Source organism: Antechinus flavipes, chromosome 3 (genome assembly GCF_016432865.1).
Source record: "Antechinus flavipes isolate AdamAnt ecotype Samford, QLD, Australia chromosome 3, AdamAnt_v2, whole genome shotgun sequence".
NCBI lineage: Eukaryota > Metazoa > Chordata > Mammalia > Dasyuromorphia > Dasyuridae > Antechinus > Antechinus flavipes.
In genome coordinates, this window is record NC_067400.1 from 521,301,388 (window position 1) to 521,317,915 (window position 16,528).

General features: G+C 33.9%; 1 protein-coding gene across 7 annotated transcripts in view; it reads left to right on the forward strand.

Annotated features, from left to right (window-relative positions):
- The window catches only part of RAB6A (RAB6A, member RAS oncogene family), a 114,022-nt gene that overhangs the window by 85,015 nt on the left and 12,479 nt on the right, over positions 1 to 16,528 (forward strand). For all 7 annotated transcript variants that reach the window (XM_051987146.1, XM_051987141.1, XM_051987140.1 and 4 more), the window contains exons 5-6: positions 1,040 to 1,151; positions 3,707 to 3,800. In XM_051987146.1, the coding sequence (XP_051843106.1) occupies positions 1,040 to 1,151; positions 3,707 to 3,800 (206 nt within the window). The remainder of the gene's footprint in view (positions 1 to 1,039; positions 1,152 to 3,706; positions 3,801 to 16,528) is intronic.

Sequence of the window (16,528 nt, forward strand, 5' to 3'; positions counted from 1 at the left end):
GACCCTGGGCAAGTCACTTAACCCCAGTTGCCTTCAGAAACAAATAAACAAAAAATAAGTTTTTTGTTATGAGCCTGAATGGTTGGTGGTTGTTACTTCCTGACTCTATCAAAATATGTAAAGAAGTATAAATTAGATTTGTCTGACAGTAAAATAGTAACAGTTTAAATTAGTTTGTAATTCATATTCTTTTGCTACATGCAAGCTTCTTTCTTGCCACTTTATACTAGTCTTCCAAAAAAATGTATGTCTGTTACTGTGCATTGACAAGTTTTGCAGCTTAAAAGTTTTTGTGCTTACTTTAACTAAAATGGGTGGAACCAGAGTGGGATAAAGGGAATTTTTTTTTTAATGGCAATAAATTTGAAATTAAACATACTGCCTGTTTTCCTTTTTTGTGCAAAAGTATTTTGAAATGTTCTACAGAAGAGTTCGTACCAGTTGTAGAACTGCATTTTATTACAGGTGTTTCTGGCATACCAAATCATTAAATCCTTCTATAGTTAAAGTGATCACAAACTGATTAAGCAGTGCAAATGGTGATGTTTAAAAAGCTCCTTGAAAGCCTTTTTTTTTTTTTTTAAATATCATTTATCATTATTTATTTATTACCAATTCTCTGGACTTGTTGGGACTTAATGGCTGACATATTTTTTGACATGCTTTACTTTGTGGAATAAATGTAAGTGATGAAAAAGCAGGGAGGCAATATAAAACCATATTATCTGCTACATCTGTCATTACTTGCAAATACATGCCTACATTTTTACATATACACACACTCATAAATAATTTCTAAAATTAATCCCCATTTTTATTTTATAAATCACAGAATGCACTTTTTTTTTCCACATGTAAACTATCTTTTCTGTATAGTTAAACTACTGACAGCTGTCATCAGATAAAATGGAGTTATGTTGCAGGCACATTAAAAGGGTGGGTCTTAATGTGCCAGACCCCACCAGGGTGGTATGGTTTTCCATCACCTGGGGTGGTATCTACAATAACACTCATCTTTTTGTCCATCCTCCCACACCAGATGTAAACTCATTCCAGCAAACCACAAAATGGATTGATGATGTCAGAACGGAAAGGGGAAGTGATGTCATCATTATGCTAGTGGGAAATAAAACAGATCTTGCTGATAAGAGGTATGGAGTGAATTTCTTTTAGGGCATTTGATTTCTACCTTGAGCAGCCTATCCTTAGTCTCCTGAGAAATATCATTGATAGAGATAATGTCAGCCAGTTTAGGACCTATTTTGAAACTTGGGTGGTTCCATACTTTCCTTCATTTTGGATACCACACTATAGGACTGGTAAGGTTGCTAACTAGCCAGTATTTTCAGTTGCCTACATTTTATGAAAGAAGCAGTTTACTTCTTATATGTGTATGGTATTATGGCCAATAGATTTTTGGTTTGGTTTTGATTTTGGTAACCCTAATTGGTGCAGAAAACATTTCATCCATGTCTTTTCATACTATATGATTCACATCTGTGTCTTTCTACAAATTTGTCATAAAGGGCCAACTATCAGGCATTTTTCATTTCTATTTTCCTCATTCTTATTACAGATCAACCCAATTTCTTTCCCAAAATTTATGTAGCTTAAAAAAGATGTCATTAAAATGAGGTAAAATCCCATTTATTTACATTCACCTACAACAGAGGTGGTATAAGAGAATTTATAGAAGAAAAATTATCTTGTACTTCTGGAGACTTGTAAGTGAAGTACTTTGCACATGTAACTTGTATAAAAATACTTTAAAAATAAATTATATCATAAAATTATTTGTCTATAGAGATTAAAGCCTCACCATTTTTTTTTTCTTGGCAGTATTCCATTAACCACGCTTTGGTGAGATATTTTGTTTATTAATCTTATGAACCTTAGTTATTTATGGTTATAAATAAATCAGACTTTTGAGGTGACCTGAAAGGCTTCATTTTGGTATCTCAGTGAAATTGGTAAAGTGGTCTTCAGGATACAGAATGCACAGTGCTTTAGCATTAATTACTTTGAAGCTTCCTAATTTGAATGAATGATTCTTTTTGGTGAAAATTTTAATGGGTTAGTTATGTTTTGGCTTTAAATACATTAATTGTTCTCTTTTTAAGAAGTGCTTCTTTCAGTGTCTAGCACTGCATGAAGGAGTGATATTAACATTCAGGTCTTGAATTTATGGCCCTTATTAAATACTTGGCAAGGGAATTGGCTGTGCATAGCACAGTTAATTCCCTTAGTAACTGTGTTGGTTTCGTTATACAATAAAAAGACTATCTTTTGCTTTGAAATTAAAAAAAAATTTTTTTTAAGTCTTCTTGAAAGTGAATTGCTGTGGTCTAATAAGCGTTTTCCTTGTATAGCCTTTTATTTTATCTCAGGGGATTTGGATTAAGTTAATAACTCATTCATCACAAAGCTAAATCTTAGCCACTGGGAAAGTTATAAGGATCATATTTGTGTAGCACTTGACAGTTTACAATACACATTCCTTAAACTATCTTTGTGTTCAGTATTGCTAGTATCATACAGAGGAAATTGAGAATCTTCTGGAAAGGAATAACTTGTTGGCACTTGAAAAGTTAAAAAATGAATAGTTTTCTAGATTAGTTGCCTAAGTTACCTGAAGTTGATGCTAAGCATCAACATCAACTGATGTTGCCTTACTTGAAGTTTCCTGATTTGATTACTTTCAGCCCTGAGGTGAATGTTATATTTATTGAAAGGAAGGTAAAAACAGAATAGGATTAGGAAATTTTTTTGTTATTGCTACTAAGTTTATATTGAACATAAACAGCCTGAGAACTTTTCTTCAAGCAATAATGTTACTCTACCTGTTTTAAGGTAAGATACAATCAATTCAGAATGCCTTTCTTCCTTAATCATTGTTCTGTTGCAGCCCCTCAAGATGCCTAGTTAGTCAAGCACTAAATACTTGTTTGACAAGTTTTGACTTTAATCAAGACACTATGTGATGTTAAAAAAAAAAAAAAGTATTTTAAAAATGCCCACATATAAAAGGGTTAAAACAGGGGTCGGGAATGTCTGGCTTATGGGCCATATAAAGCCTGAGAAATTAGTTGTATGATACAATCTTCCACTGTTTTGAGTTCTGTAAGTTGATAATTTTGTATGGCCTGTGAATGATATAACTATCCAAATGTGTGTGTGTGTCTATACATACATATATATATATATATAGAGAGAGAGAGAGAGAGCGAGCCAAATGGCCCTTGGACAAAAAGAGATTCTTCACTCCTGGATTAAAGGAAGGTATTTGTACATGATACCTCTCTCATTTTAGGAGCTTTTAGATGCTCAAGACTATATTTGCATTTCCAGAAATACTTTACAAGTTGCAGGTACCTGATCTTCAAGAGCATGTACTTAATATCCGTTATGGTAAATATATTTAAGATATAATATTCAATACTAGTAGTGATTCTTTTTGAATATCCTTGACCCCTTATTCCATATACCAACTGACATTATTCTAAATTGGGTACAAGAAAATGGGTTTAAATTCTCTTTGTTCTTTAGCTTCCCATCAACTTAGTGTGAGGTTTTAAAAAGCTAATATCTGAAATGAGAAAACTAATTCTCAGGATTTTGAAAGTTTAATATTCACGAAGCTTCTTGATGGACTTTTCCTATTGTTTTGTCTCAAATCATTTCTTTCTCTTTTTTCTATTTTTTACAGGCAAGTGTCTATTGAGGAGGGAGAGAGGAAAGCCAAAGAGCTCAATGTTATGTTTATTGAAACAAGTGCAAAAGCAGGATACAATGTAAAACAGGTGAGTGCTAAAGATGTATGGAAGATGGGAGGTAGAGATAACAGGAGGTGATGTTGCTAAGTCTTCCACAAGTAGATAAAAACTTAAGATGCCTATTAGTTTCAGTTTTAACTTCCTATTGTTGCTTTCCTACAATCAACTGGGTTTGTATTTGTTTGCCACACATTGTTAAACACAGAAGATTGGCATAGCAATTCATAAAATTTACAAGAAAACTGAATCCTGAAGGAGAGAAGGGGCTTTACTGAAGTGTTCTTTCTTATGTGTTCCAATGTTTCCACTTCATACTTCAGTATTTTAAGAAATCCCTGATTTTATTCATATAAATATTTCACATAGAAATTGCATTACTAAATGATTTTAGGAGTTACACCCCCTGAAAATTGTAGAACTTTTAATTATGGAAAAGCACAAAAGGCATACCATATTTCCAACATATACAAATTAATAAAAACATTTGGTAGAGATTCTAAAATTTACCAGTCCTCAGAATAGCACATGCCACATAATCCAAAAATGTCTTGAGAGGTAGATTTTTCAGTGTTTTAGTGTAAGGATAGGATTGAGGTTTTCAAGAAGAGGGCACAGAAAAAGTTATTTTATTATTTGTCTGTTAGAAATAGCACTTTGTTCCTTTCGAAAGAACAAGCTTAATTACTTTCACAGCTCCAATAAAATTATCAAAAATCTTCATATTGCTCAGCATCAACTTAAAATAAATGTGAGAAATAATGTCAGTAAATTTTCAAAGAGGCAGGCAGGGATTGCAGGCAAGATCAGATTTGTGTGGAGTGGAAGTCTTTACCATGGGGCTTTAGATAGCTTAGCACCATCTGCTGGGTAGAGTTGGGGCAGAGAGATGTCTACTTTTTTTACAGTTAAATTTCTGCAAGAGATTGTCCACTCCGAGTGAATAATAAGGACAACATTTATGTCTAGTACATTAGGAAGTGATTATTTGAAGTAAGTTGCACAAAATAGCACAATGATTGATAGATGAAGAAGCTGAGGCTCAGATAAAGGAACTGACTTTGGCACAATCAGGGTGTCTGTCAGTAATTATGCATTAGGCATTGTGCTAGATACTGAGGATACATATATGAAAGAGAGTGCTGTCCTGAGGGCATTTACGATCCAACTGGAAAGGCTAACATGTAAAAGAAAGCTAAAAAGGGGTAGGAAGGTGGTGAGAAGTTTTACATGTGCAGTGCTTTTTTCACTATATCACATTGCCTTGAGAGGTTAACCTAGAAATTACAGCCTACGAAGCCGCAACAGTGCCAAAAAATAATACAGAATTCTGGCTGACCTCTGAATGTTCTGTGGTTGGCATATATATTCCACAAGAGCCATATGTTCTGAGGACATAATGTTCTTTAGGATGAACAGTATACCACAGAACATAAAAAGCTAACTTCAGAGTTGTGAAGACCTGGATTCAAGTGCAGCCTCTAATGAATCCTAAGTGATCCTTCACATAACTCATACTTCCAATGGAGCTCACAGAACTAAGTACAATACTAAAGGTGTAGTATCTCACTAGGGCATAGTACATAAGTAATATTATCTACCTATTCTTAGAAACTAGGTCTCTCTTGTTAAAGCTCAGGATGAACTTTTTTGACTGCCAACTCAATGAATTTTCAACATTTTAATGTCTCCAAATATTTTTCAGATAGCTATTTAACCATTTCTCCCTATATTTATAACAATGAGTTTTTAAAATCAAGAATAAGATTTTATATTTATCCCTATTGAATTTCAATTTATTTGTTGCTCCCCACTCCTAATCTATCCTGTCAAGATCTTTTTCAGTCCTCTCTTTTTTGTTGTTGTTGTTGCTGAGGCAGTTGGAGTGATTTGCCAGGGTCACAGCTAAGAAGTGTTAAGTGTCTGAGGTCAGATTTGAACTCGGGTCATCCTGACTTCAAGGCTGGTGCTCTATCTTCTGCACCATCTAGCTGCCCCCAGTCCTAACACTGACATACAACATGTCAACTATCTCTTCCAGCTTTATATGAGCTTCAGATGTGATGAGAAGCTTTTATAATACCAGGTCACCAACAAAACTGTCACAACCAGCTTAGCCATAACCAATCCTAGGCCATTCCATAAAGACTCCGTGCCATTCTGACAATGAGCCACTAAGGGCCAGTTTCTGAGTATGGCCAGGAAGACATTTTCAAATCCATCTTATTGTGCTTTCATCTATTATTCATCTTTTCATTCAAGAAGAATGTGAAATTTTCTTTTCTTTTTTTCTGTCAAATAATAGAGTTAAATTTTTTTTTTCAAAATTCATGCATTAGTAGTTTTTAACATTCACTCCTGCAAAACCTTATGTTTCAATTTTTTCTCCTACCCTCCCCACAGATATTTTAATAAAATAGAGGTAAAGTTATATCTATAGAATTATCTTAATTCACAGATTTAGTGGCCTTGGATTAGTTTGCCATAGATTTTATATATATATATATATATATATAGTAGCATTTTGTTTTTCAAAGTACATGCAAAGATAGTTTTCAGCATTTCACCCTTGCCAACACTTTATGTTCCAAATTTTTCTCTTTCTCTTTTCCCTCCCTGAGACAGCAAGTAATCCAATATAGGATAAATGTGTGCAATTCTTGTAAATATATTTCCACATTTATCATGCTACACAAGAAAAATCAGATCAAAGGGGGAAAAATAAGAAAAAAGGAAGCAAGCAAACAACAACAAAATTATATTATGTTGTGATCCCCATTCAGTCCGCATAGTTCTCTCTCTGGATGCAGATGGCTCTCTCCATCACAAGTTTATTGGAATTGGCCTGAATCACCTCATTTTTGAAAAGAGCTGCGTCCATCAGAATTGATCATCACATAACCTTGTTGCTGTGTACAATGTTAACTTCACTTAGCATCAGTTCATGTAAGTCTCTCCAGGTTTTTCTGAAATCATCTTGTTGATCATTTCTAATAGCACAGTAATATTCCATTACATTCATATACCTCAATTTATTCAGCCAATTACTTACTTACTGATGGGCATCCACTCAGTTTCCAGTTTCTTGCCACTACAAAAAGGACTGCTACAAACATTTTTGAACATGTGGGTCCCTTTAAGATTTTTTTGGGAGACAGGCTAACTGTAGCAGTTTAGAAACTCTGATGGATCAAAGGGTATGTACAGTTTGATAGCCCTTTGGGCATAGTTCCATATTGCCCTCCAGAATGATTGGATCAACTCACAACTCCATCAGCAATGTATTAATAGAACATATTTTTTTATTAGTATTTTATAGTTGAGGAATTTAAGATGTGAAGTAGTGAAATTACTTTTTGAAAGTCACATAAATAGAGATAGTAAATGTCAGATTGTTCAATATCCAGCTTTTCTCAAAAGTCAAATGCAGCATTAAACCTTTGGCGTCAATCCAAGCTAAAATCTTGGTCCTAAAGTTGTATGCATGTATCTGTGGAGAGGTCACTTAATTTCTGTATTTTTCTAATGCAGAAGTAATGAACTGAAACCCAAACTACATTAACTTGGCTTCTGGCATTAACAGGTCTGATTTAAACAAGAGGTTAAAATATTCTCCCTTGTAACTTGCAACAGTTAGTCATTATAAATATGATTCTGTCCAAGGAGAAAATGCCTTTTTGTGATTGGAGTGTAATTATGAAATACATGGTATTACTTTACTTTGGGTAGTTATACCTTGAATTCTAAAGGAAAAGGTTCATGACTTAATAAGCAGGATGGCATATCAGGGTACTGTGTTAATTGTCCTAATGTATTTGAATCAAGAAAAAAGTTTCTGTGGGTTTTTAGCTTTCATAATTAAAAATTGTAATATAAAATAATTTTGGTCACTTAATAAGTTTTCTGAAGGAGGTAAATTCAGAATTTCCAATTCCAAATTTATCCTTATGAATTTTATAATTTATTCCTGAAAATGAACTGTAATCTGTTATTTTTTGTGTTAGGGTTCCTGGCCCTAAGAGGGATGTTCATCTCATTTATGTTTTCTTGGAGACTTTTCCACATTAAAAGAGATCTGTTATTTGTAGATATCATTCATCTAGGCAAATAGAACTTTTTTTGGTCTTTGTTCTTTTCCTGGTTGCACTGAGAATATATTTTTCTCCAGCTCTTTCTTGAGCTTAGAGATTAAAAAAAAAATCTAATATACACAGAAAAGTAAGAGAAAATTGATAGCTAAAAATGCTGCATTATTCCCCAAGAATTAGCAGGTTCTGATTAGGGAAGAAAAATCCCCTATTGATGTATTTTTGAACTCCTCCTATATAACCTATTCTACTAGTACTGTGATAGATGCAAAAGAAGCACCCAAAATGCTTCAGAAAAAAAGACTTTCAATTTGTAGAACTGGGATTTATAGACCTGGAAGGGAACTTAGAGATCATCTAGCTTAACTACCTTTTTTGCAGAAAAGGAAACTGGCCTTGAGAGAACAGAAGGACTTTCTCAAAACACATAGCTTTAGTGGTACATTAGGAATAGAATCCATGTCTCCTGACTCATACCAGCATTCTTTCTATACAGTTTTTGGGGGAGGAGATGATAAAAACCACATGTTACTTGTGAAACAATATATGACCAAAAATATGGCCATGTGTCATAATGTATATAGATCTGTGCTTGGTGAGGGAGCAAGAGGTAAATATAAGTTTGTATTATTTTTCTTTTTAAAAGGGTTTTTGGCAAAACTCTAATATTTCACTCTTTGTGCTTAGTATTGGCATTTCCTGCCAGAAAGTATTGAAATGAGTCTAAATAGAAAGTTACCCCATCTTACATTATCTTTCAGCTGAAGCAGCACTGAAACCCTTTGCATTTGGGGTAAATGACTTTCATCAAGAGCAATTAACATTTCTGTCATTCTTGACATTTGAGGCAACTTTATAGAATATTCACGTTTGATATTACTTTCTTCCTAGAAGCCAGGTGAAAAAATTAAAATTGTTGCATGAAAATTATGTTACCTGTTGAATATACTATATATTAACATTAATGTAGAAATTGAAGGCGGATGTTGCACTTTTCACTACTCTTGGCATAGGTCATAATAGCACAAGATGAGTTTGTTGTAACACAGAAGACCTAGTTCTTAATATAACAGCAAATATTTTTTGGATTGGGTTAGATTTTTGGTAAGATTTTTCTCTCTATGTCTGAGTTTTCCTACTCTTTAAAAGGAATGTTCTAGATGAACTGAAAAGTCCTCTCTGACTTTTAAAAGGCGTTATTCTGTGATTCCTCTAAAGCCTAAATAGGCTAAAATTTGTGATGAATCCCCTTCACTATGCCCCATACGTAACCATGTTGGGGATGAAAACTAAAAAACTGATGTGTGAGCTTTGTCAAAAAGAGTAATAACTGATAATAGAGGAGTACAAATGCATTTGAAAGGGTTGCAGGGTGATATGAAGTATGTATGAATTTTGAGATTTTATTATATATTCCCAAAGGCACATTAGTGGAGAAGGGACTCTGTAAGTCAAAATTGTATTGGCCAAGAGAGTATGGGATCCATGTACTGGAGCTTTTTAATCATATGCCATTACATTATCATTACTCATTCATTGGTTCATATTTTTGTTTGTGTGATTGGCAAGTGCTTTCAGAGATTGTGGATAATAAGTTGTATTCCCTGTGATCCTTGTCTTCAAAAAATTTATGGTTTAATGTAATATAGTAGAAATAACAGTGGAGTGGAAGGAAGTTCAGAGTATTGGGATTCTGATTCTTAGCCAGTAATTAATTAGCTTTGTGACTTTGAGCCAATCATTTTAACTCTTGGGACTTTGTAGATATGGGATGAACTTGGAAAAGCATAGGGCTGATCTTTATGATCTCTTTTACCTAGAAAGTTCTGAGTCTAATTAGAAAAGCCATTTACTTTCATTGTAGTGAGTTCTATAGAAGTTGAGAGGAAGGAACACTTTCAACTAGACTGTCAGGCCTTTTAAGGACAGATTGGGTGAAAATAGACAGAGATATGGGTGAAAAGGATATCCTAGGCAGGAAAAACATTTTGTGAAAAAATACAGAATTGGGAATGTATTAAATACAAAGACTAGTTTGCCTGGAGTAGATTTTTATGAGTGAAAAAAGAAAAGGTAGAAGTGTGATAGATTGGAGGCACATTGTGGAGAAAGTTGAATAAGCCTCACCAGAAAGTTGGGATTTTATCCTGCAGACACTTTTAGGGTGGAAAGAACTGAAAACTTTTTGAGCAATACAATGCTTTGGGAAGATGACTCTGGTGGCTTAAGAATAGAATTGGAGGCAGAAAAATCAATTAGGACACTGCTGCCTGGCATGATGGAACAACTGTAGTGGCAAGAATAAAGATTAAAATGTATGTAATAAGCTAGAGTTTAAAAATCAATACATTCTTCAGATTGGATTACATTTGTGGTTTGGGGAGTTTGCCCAGATTTAAGTGGTAAAATAAATTTTATTTAAAGGGAGACAAAACCTACAGCAAAAATCCACAAAACCTGAAATGTAAGTATGATATCCCAGAAAATGGTTTTGACAAAGTAGAGCAAATTTAGGTGATAAGTAAAGTTTTCTAACATGAGGAAATTATGACAAATTAGTAACTCTTATAGAGAAGATGAAACTACTGTCAGGGGGATTAACTCAGTTTCTCAAAGTAACAGTGTCAGTGTTACACAAAAGCCACAAAAATTAGACAAGTTTCTAAATATGGAATTTTATTCTATATTTAGTTTATCCAGAGAGCCTGGAACAAGTAGGCCTTTTGTTTCCCTTTGCAATTTTGTTGTCTAGCTCTCCAGTAATTTAGGAAGTTCTAAGGAAGGAAACTATTATTACAGATCAGTAACTCTACTACTGGTTATCATTTTAGCTGCTTGAGGCACTAAGTGTTTAAAAGCTTGAGCAGGGTCTAATAACTGTTAATATGTCATGAAGTGAAGCTTGAACTCTGATCATCCTGATAACATCAGCTCAGATCAGTTATCTTTCCATATGAAGCAATACCCCTTCTTTGTTAAATTAGATCATTAGCTTTTCAGACTTGTAGAAAGATAACTTTGCTATTTGTAATATCTACATGACATTTTTATTCAGACAATTGCTAAATATTTAATAATTTATATACCATTATTTTCTTTTTAAAAAAAATAATAGCTTTTTATTTTTCAAAATACATGCAAAGATAGTTTTCAGCATTCACCTTTGCAAAACATTATATTCCAAATTCTTCTTTGTTCTTTTCCATCATCACCTCCTCCTCTAGACAGCAAGTAATCCAGTGTAGGCTAAACTTGTGTGATTCTTCTATGTATATTTTCACATTTAGCATGTTGCACAAGAAAAATCAGATCAAAAAGTGGAAAAAATGAGAAAGAAAAATTAGAAAACAATGGTTTTCTATGAAAATACTATGTTGTGACGGTCTTCTTTCTGGATACAGATAGATGACTGTCTCCATCACAAAGTCTATTGGAATTGGCCTGAATCACCTCATTGTTGAAAAAATCCCAGTCCATTAGAATTGATCATCACATAATCTTGTTATTGATATACCATTATTTTCAAAGAACTTTCAAATTTATTGTCTCCTTTGATACTCAATACAACTCATTGCAATACCTAGATAGGAGCAAAATGTAATTGTCTTTATTTTGTAAATGAGAAAGGTAACTAGCCCAATTTTCAGATTTCCTATTAGAGTAAATACTAATCATAATTTTTGTTACAGACCATAGAAGGATAAAAATGTAAGACTCTGTGCTTGAATCTAGAGGTTAAATAAGGTGATACTTAGAAATATTATGAAAGGTGATACTTAGAAATATTATGATACATAGCCTATAGGACTACCAGGTAGAGTTTAGGCATTGTGTGTACTGGCAGCTTTGGCATTAAGCTTTAATGGGAAAAAAATATTTAGAGCAATGAACACCTAGATGAGACCAGTCAACATATATTTGTGACACAATAAAATGAACAATGATGAAAATAAAATCAACCCCAGGCATCTTTAGAAAAATTAAAACTTTCTCATCACAAAAGAGGAGGAAGATTAACAGATGCTCTCGGAATACATTATAACTTTAAAAGGTGTAGAAAAGTTTCGAAACATTTTTTTTTTTTTTTTGGTCAAAGCCATAGTAAAAACCAACAGCATGTGTATTCTATGTGTGTGTGTGTGTGTGTGTGTGTGTGTGTGTGTGTGTATCAATTTGTAACCAAGAGTGATGCTTCTTTTTTTTTTTAATTTATTTTTTAATTAATTATTTTTATTATAGTTTTTTATATACAAAGCATATGCATGGGTAATTTTTCAGCATTGACTGTTGCAAAACCTTCTGTTCCAGTTTTTCCCCTTCTTCCTCCCACCCTCTCCTTTAGATGGCAATTAGACCAATACATGTTAAATATGTTAAAAAGTATATGTCAAATACAATATATGTATACATAGTTATCCAGTTATCTTGCTGCACAAGAAACATCGGATTTAGAAAGAGGGTAAAAATAACCTGAGAAGAAAAAACAAAAATGCAAGCAAACAATAACAGAAAGAGTGAAAATGTTATATTGTAGTCCACACTCATTTCCCAGTATTCTTTCTCTGAGTGTAGCTGGTTCTGTTCATTACAAATCAATTGGAACTGATTTAGATCCTCTCATTGTTGAAGAGAGCCCCGTCCATCAGAATTGATCATCATATTATTGTTGAAATGTATAATGATCTCCTGGTTCTGCTCATTTCCCTCAGCATCAGTTCATGTGTGTCTAAACCTTTCTGTATTCTTCCTGTTGGCCAAATTTCTTTGAACAGTCTTGTTAAACCAATATACTTTAAAAAAATCAAAAGGTGCTTCATGGCAGCATGTAGAAATCAGCCAACACTATGTCAAAAAAGAAACAACAATGAATGGCTTTGTGGATTTATTTGCAAAGTGGCTGTGTAATTAAATGGTGGAAACTATTACAAAAAGTTAGCATCTACTAGATCTCCAGAAATATTTGACTAAGGTTCCCTCTTTTCTCCTTTTCTTCATTATATTCCTCAGACATCATCTGTCTCTACCATCTCTTCATTCCATTCTCTTACAGAGGCCACTCTTCCTATCAAGGCCAGCCTCTCTACATGTACTTTCGATTTCATCTCTATTTTCTCCAGTAGCTTAATCAATCTTCTCTCATCCTCAGTTTCTATCTTTCTAGTTCCTGCCCTGATACCTATAAACATGCTTAAGTTTTCCCATCTTTAAAAAAAAAACAAAAATAAAAAACCCTCACTAGGTCATACTATCCTGAGAAAAGGGTGTGTGTGTGAATTTTATTATCTTCTCACGAAGAAAACATTGTACACAACAAAAAGATTGTGTGATGATCAACTGTGATGGAATTGACTCAATAATGAGGTGATTCAAGGCATTTCCAGTAGATGCTATCTGCATCTGGAAAGAGAACTATGGAGACTGAATGTGAATCAAAGCATAGTATTTTCACCTTTTTTGTTGTTTGCTTGCTTGCATATTTTTTTTCCTCGTTTTTTTCCTCCTTTGATATGATTTTTCTTGTGCAGCATGACACGTGGAAATATGTTTAGAAGAATTGCACATCAACAAGAGAACTGTACGGTTCTGCACACATATATTGTATCTAGGATATACTATAACATATTTAATGTGTATAAGACTGCCTGACATCTAGGGAAGGGGGTGGAGGGAGGGAAGGGAAAAGTTGCTACTAAAGTGAGTGCAAGGGGTAATGCTATAAAAAATTACCCATGTATATGTTCTGTCAATAAAAAGTTATAATTTAAAAAAAAAGAATTGCACATGTTTATTCTATATTGGATTCCTTGCTGTCTAGGTAAGGGAGGCAAAAGGGAAGGGATTTGTAAGGGTGAATGTATTTTGAAAAATAAAAGCTATTGTAATTATAAAATAAAAAAAAAATCACTAGGTTTGGAATTAGAAGGGGAAAAAAAATCCTCTCCCCTTCTCAGCTTTAACTCATCGAAAAATATTTATTTAGGGCCTCTACAATTTTTCTTTTTCCTTCTTCTGAATCCCTCAGAATAGCGTCTATTCCTTATTAAGCAACTGAAATTGCTTTCCAGAGTTACCATGAAGTTTCTATCTGCATTCTGCTCTATTTCTTTTAAGTATTCGAACCTGTTGACTCACATTATTGTTCTTGGTATTCTCTCCTCTGTGGGTTTCCTTACTATTCTTACTTCCTGTTTTTTCCTGCTAATCTATTTGACCACTCTTCAGTTAGTTTTTCTTGATCTTCATGTCACGCTTACTAACTGTTGGTATACCTTGAGGCTCTGTTGCAAACCTTAATTTTTTTTTTCTATTTCTCACTTGGTAATCTCATCAGTTCCGATAGTTTCTAATTTATCTATTCAGATGATTCCTACATCTATAGATCTTGTCTTGACCTCTGTTAAAATATAGTTTCATATTAACAATGGTCAAATAAACATTTCAAATATATCTCCTAGATGTCTCAGTCTCCACATGTGCCAAATTGAATCATGATCTTTACCCCTAAATTCCAAATTTCATTATTACAGGCTAAGGCACCATCATCCTTCTGGTCACTTCAGTTCAAAATCTCATATCATCCTTTATTGCTCACTCTGACCCTGCACATCCAATCTATTTTCTTTTCATTAAAAAAAAAAAAAAACAAAACTTTATACACACACACACACACACACACACACACACACACACACACGTTCTCTTTTCTTCACTTAAACAGCCATAGTAGTACAAGCTTTTAGTACATTTCACCAAGTACACCAAGTACATTTCACGCAATAACCTTTTAATTGATCTTTATACTTCAACTTTGTTTCCACTTGGTTTGTCCTTTATTCAGCTATCTAAGTGATTTTGCTAATGTGTAGAACTGATCATCTCACTACCTTCACCTCCTCCCCCCCCCCCCCCCCCCCCCCTACACATTCGGAATCCAGAGCATCTATGTACCTTTTTATATACACGTCTCCCCCATTAAAATGTAAGCTCTTTAATAAATAATTGTGAATTGATTGAAAATAGAAACAATCACAGAAGCCTTAAGATTTCCAAAAATAAACTTCTAGAATTGAACTGTATTTTCATGTACAGGACACAATTGTCATGGTACAACATTAATCAACGTAGAGGGCCTGAAGAAATGTTAAAATGACAGGAACTTGCTGATCAGTTGTGATGAATTTGTTGAGACTTTTTTTCTTTGATTTCTCCCCTCTTTCAATCACTTATCTAAAATTAGAACCTGATCCAATAAGTAGATTTGTTTTGTCATTAGCCTTAGATTGGGTTTCTCTGTCATTTGCACATCTTTGTGTCTGTCTGCTCAAAGACAATAGGGTACATGCACACAATCTGCAGGCAAAGATCTGAACCTGATGGGGTACCAAGCTTTGTAGCATGTATTCATCTTTACATATAATGGCACTCAGTAAAATATTGGCAAACTTTTAAAAATTACTCCTCCCACCAGACGTAATTTACCAACCCAGTGGGATATTGGAGTAAAGCACTTTGGCCTTGGAATCAGAAATCTCTTTTCTAATATTGACAGTTAAGAGGTTCCTGGCAAGACCTTTTAACCTTCAGCCTCAAATTCTCAGGCTGTGAAATAGGGATATGTATCCTTGCCCTCTGATTTTTATTAAAATATAGTTTAATTATATAAATTGAAATGAAGTACCTACTACATATATATAACATTGTGCTGCAGTTTTTGAGGACAGAAAGGCAAAGAACAAATCTTCCTTGCACTAAAAGAGCTTCCATGAGGATAGATTTAGGGGAGAGATGGTAGTAGAGCCAGGTATACAGAGAAGTGTAGACAAAGTAATTAGGAAGCTGCTGATATCTTGCAAGATTTCGAAAGGCCCAAGGAGGAGGTGATACCTGAATTGAGATTAGAAAGAAAGCTGGTGTTCTGTCAGATAGAGGTGAGAAAAGGAGGATACATTTTCAGTTTTTGGAGACTGTTTTAAAGGCATGGAAGTGGAAGACTTAAAATAGAGTTTGTATTTCATCTTTTTTTTTTTAACTGAGGCAATTGGGGTTAAGTGACTTGCCCAGGGTCACATAGGTAGGAAGTGTTAAGTGACTGAAACCAGATTTGAACTCAGATCTTCCTGACTTAAGGGGTAGTGTTTTATCCATTATGCTACCTATCTGCCCCTTGTATTTCATCTTAAAAGCAAGTGTGTGGGTTTTTTTTTTGTTTGTTTGCTTTTTTGTTTTTTTTATAGCTTTTTTATTGACAAAACATATGCACGGGGTAATTTTTTAACATTGACCGTTGCAAAAACTTCTGTTCCAATTTTTCCCCTCCTTCCCTCCACCCCTCCCCTAAATGGTAGGCAGTCCCATATGTGTTAAACATGTTAAAGTATTTGTTAAATACAATATATGTATACATATTGATACAGTTAGCTTGTTGCACAAAAAAAGATTGGATTTAGAAAGAAGGTAAAAATAACCTGGAAAGAAAAACAAAAATGCAAAAAAACAACAAAGAGTGTAAATGCAATGTTGTGATCTACACTCATTTCCCATAGTTCTCTCTCTGGGTGTAGCTAGTTCTGTACATTACTGATCAGTTGGAACTGATTTGGATCCTTTCATTATTGAAGAGAGCCACATCCATCAGAATTGATCATCATATAGATTTGTTGAAGTGTAGAA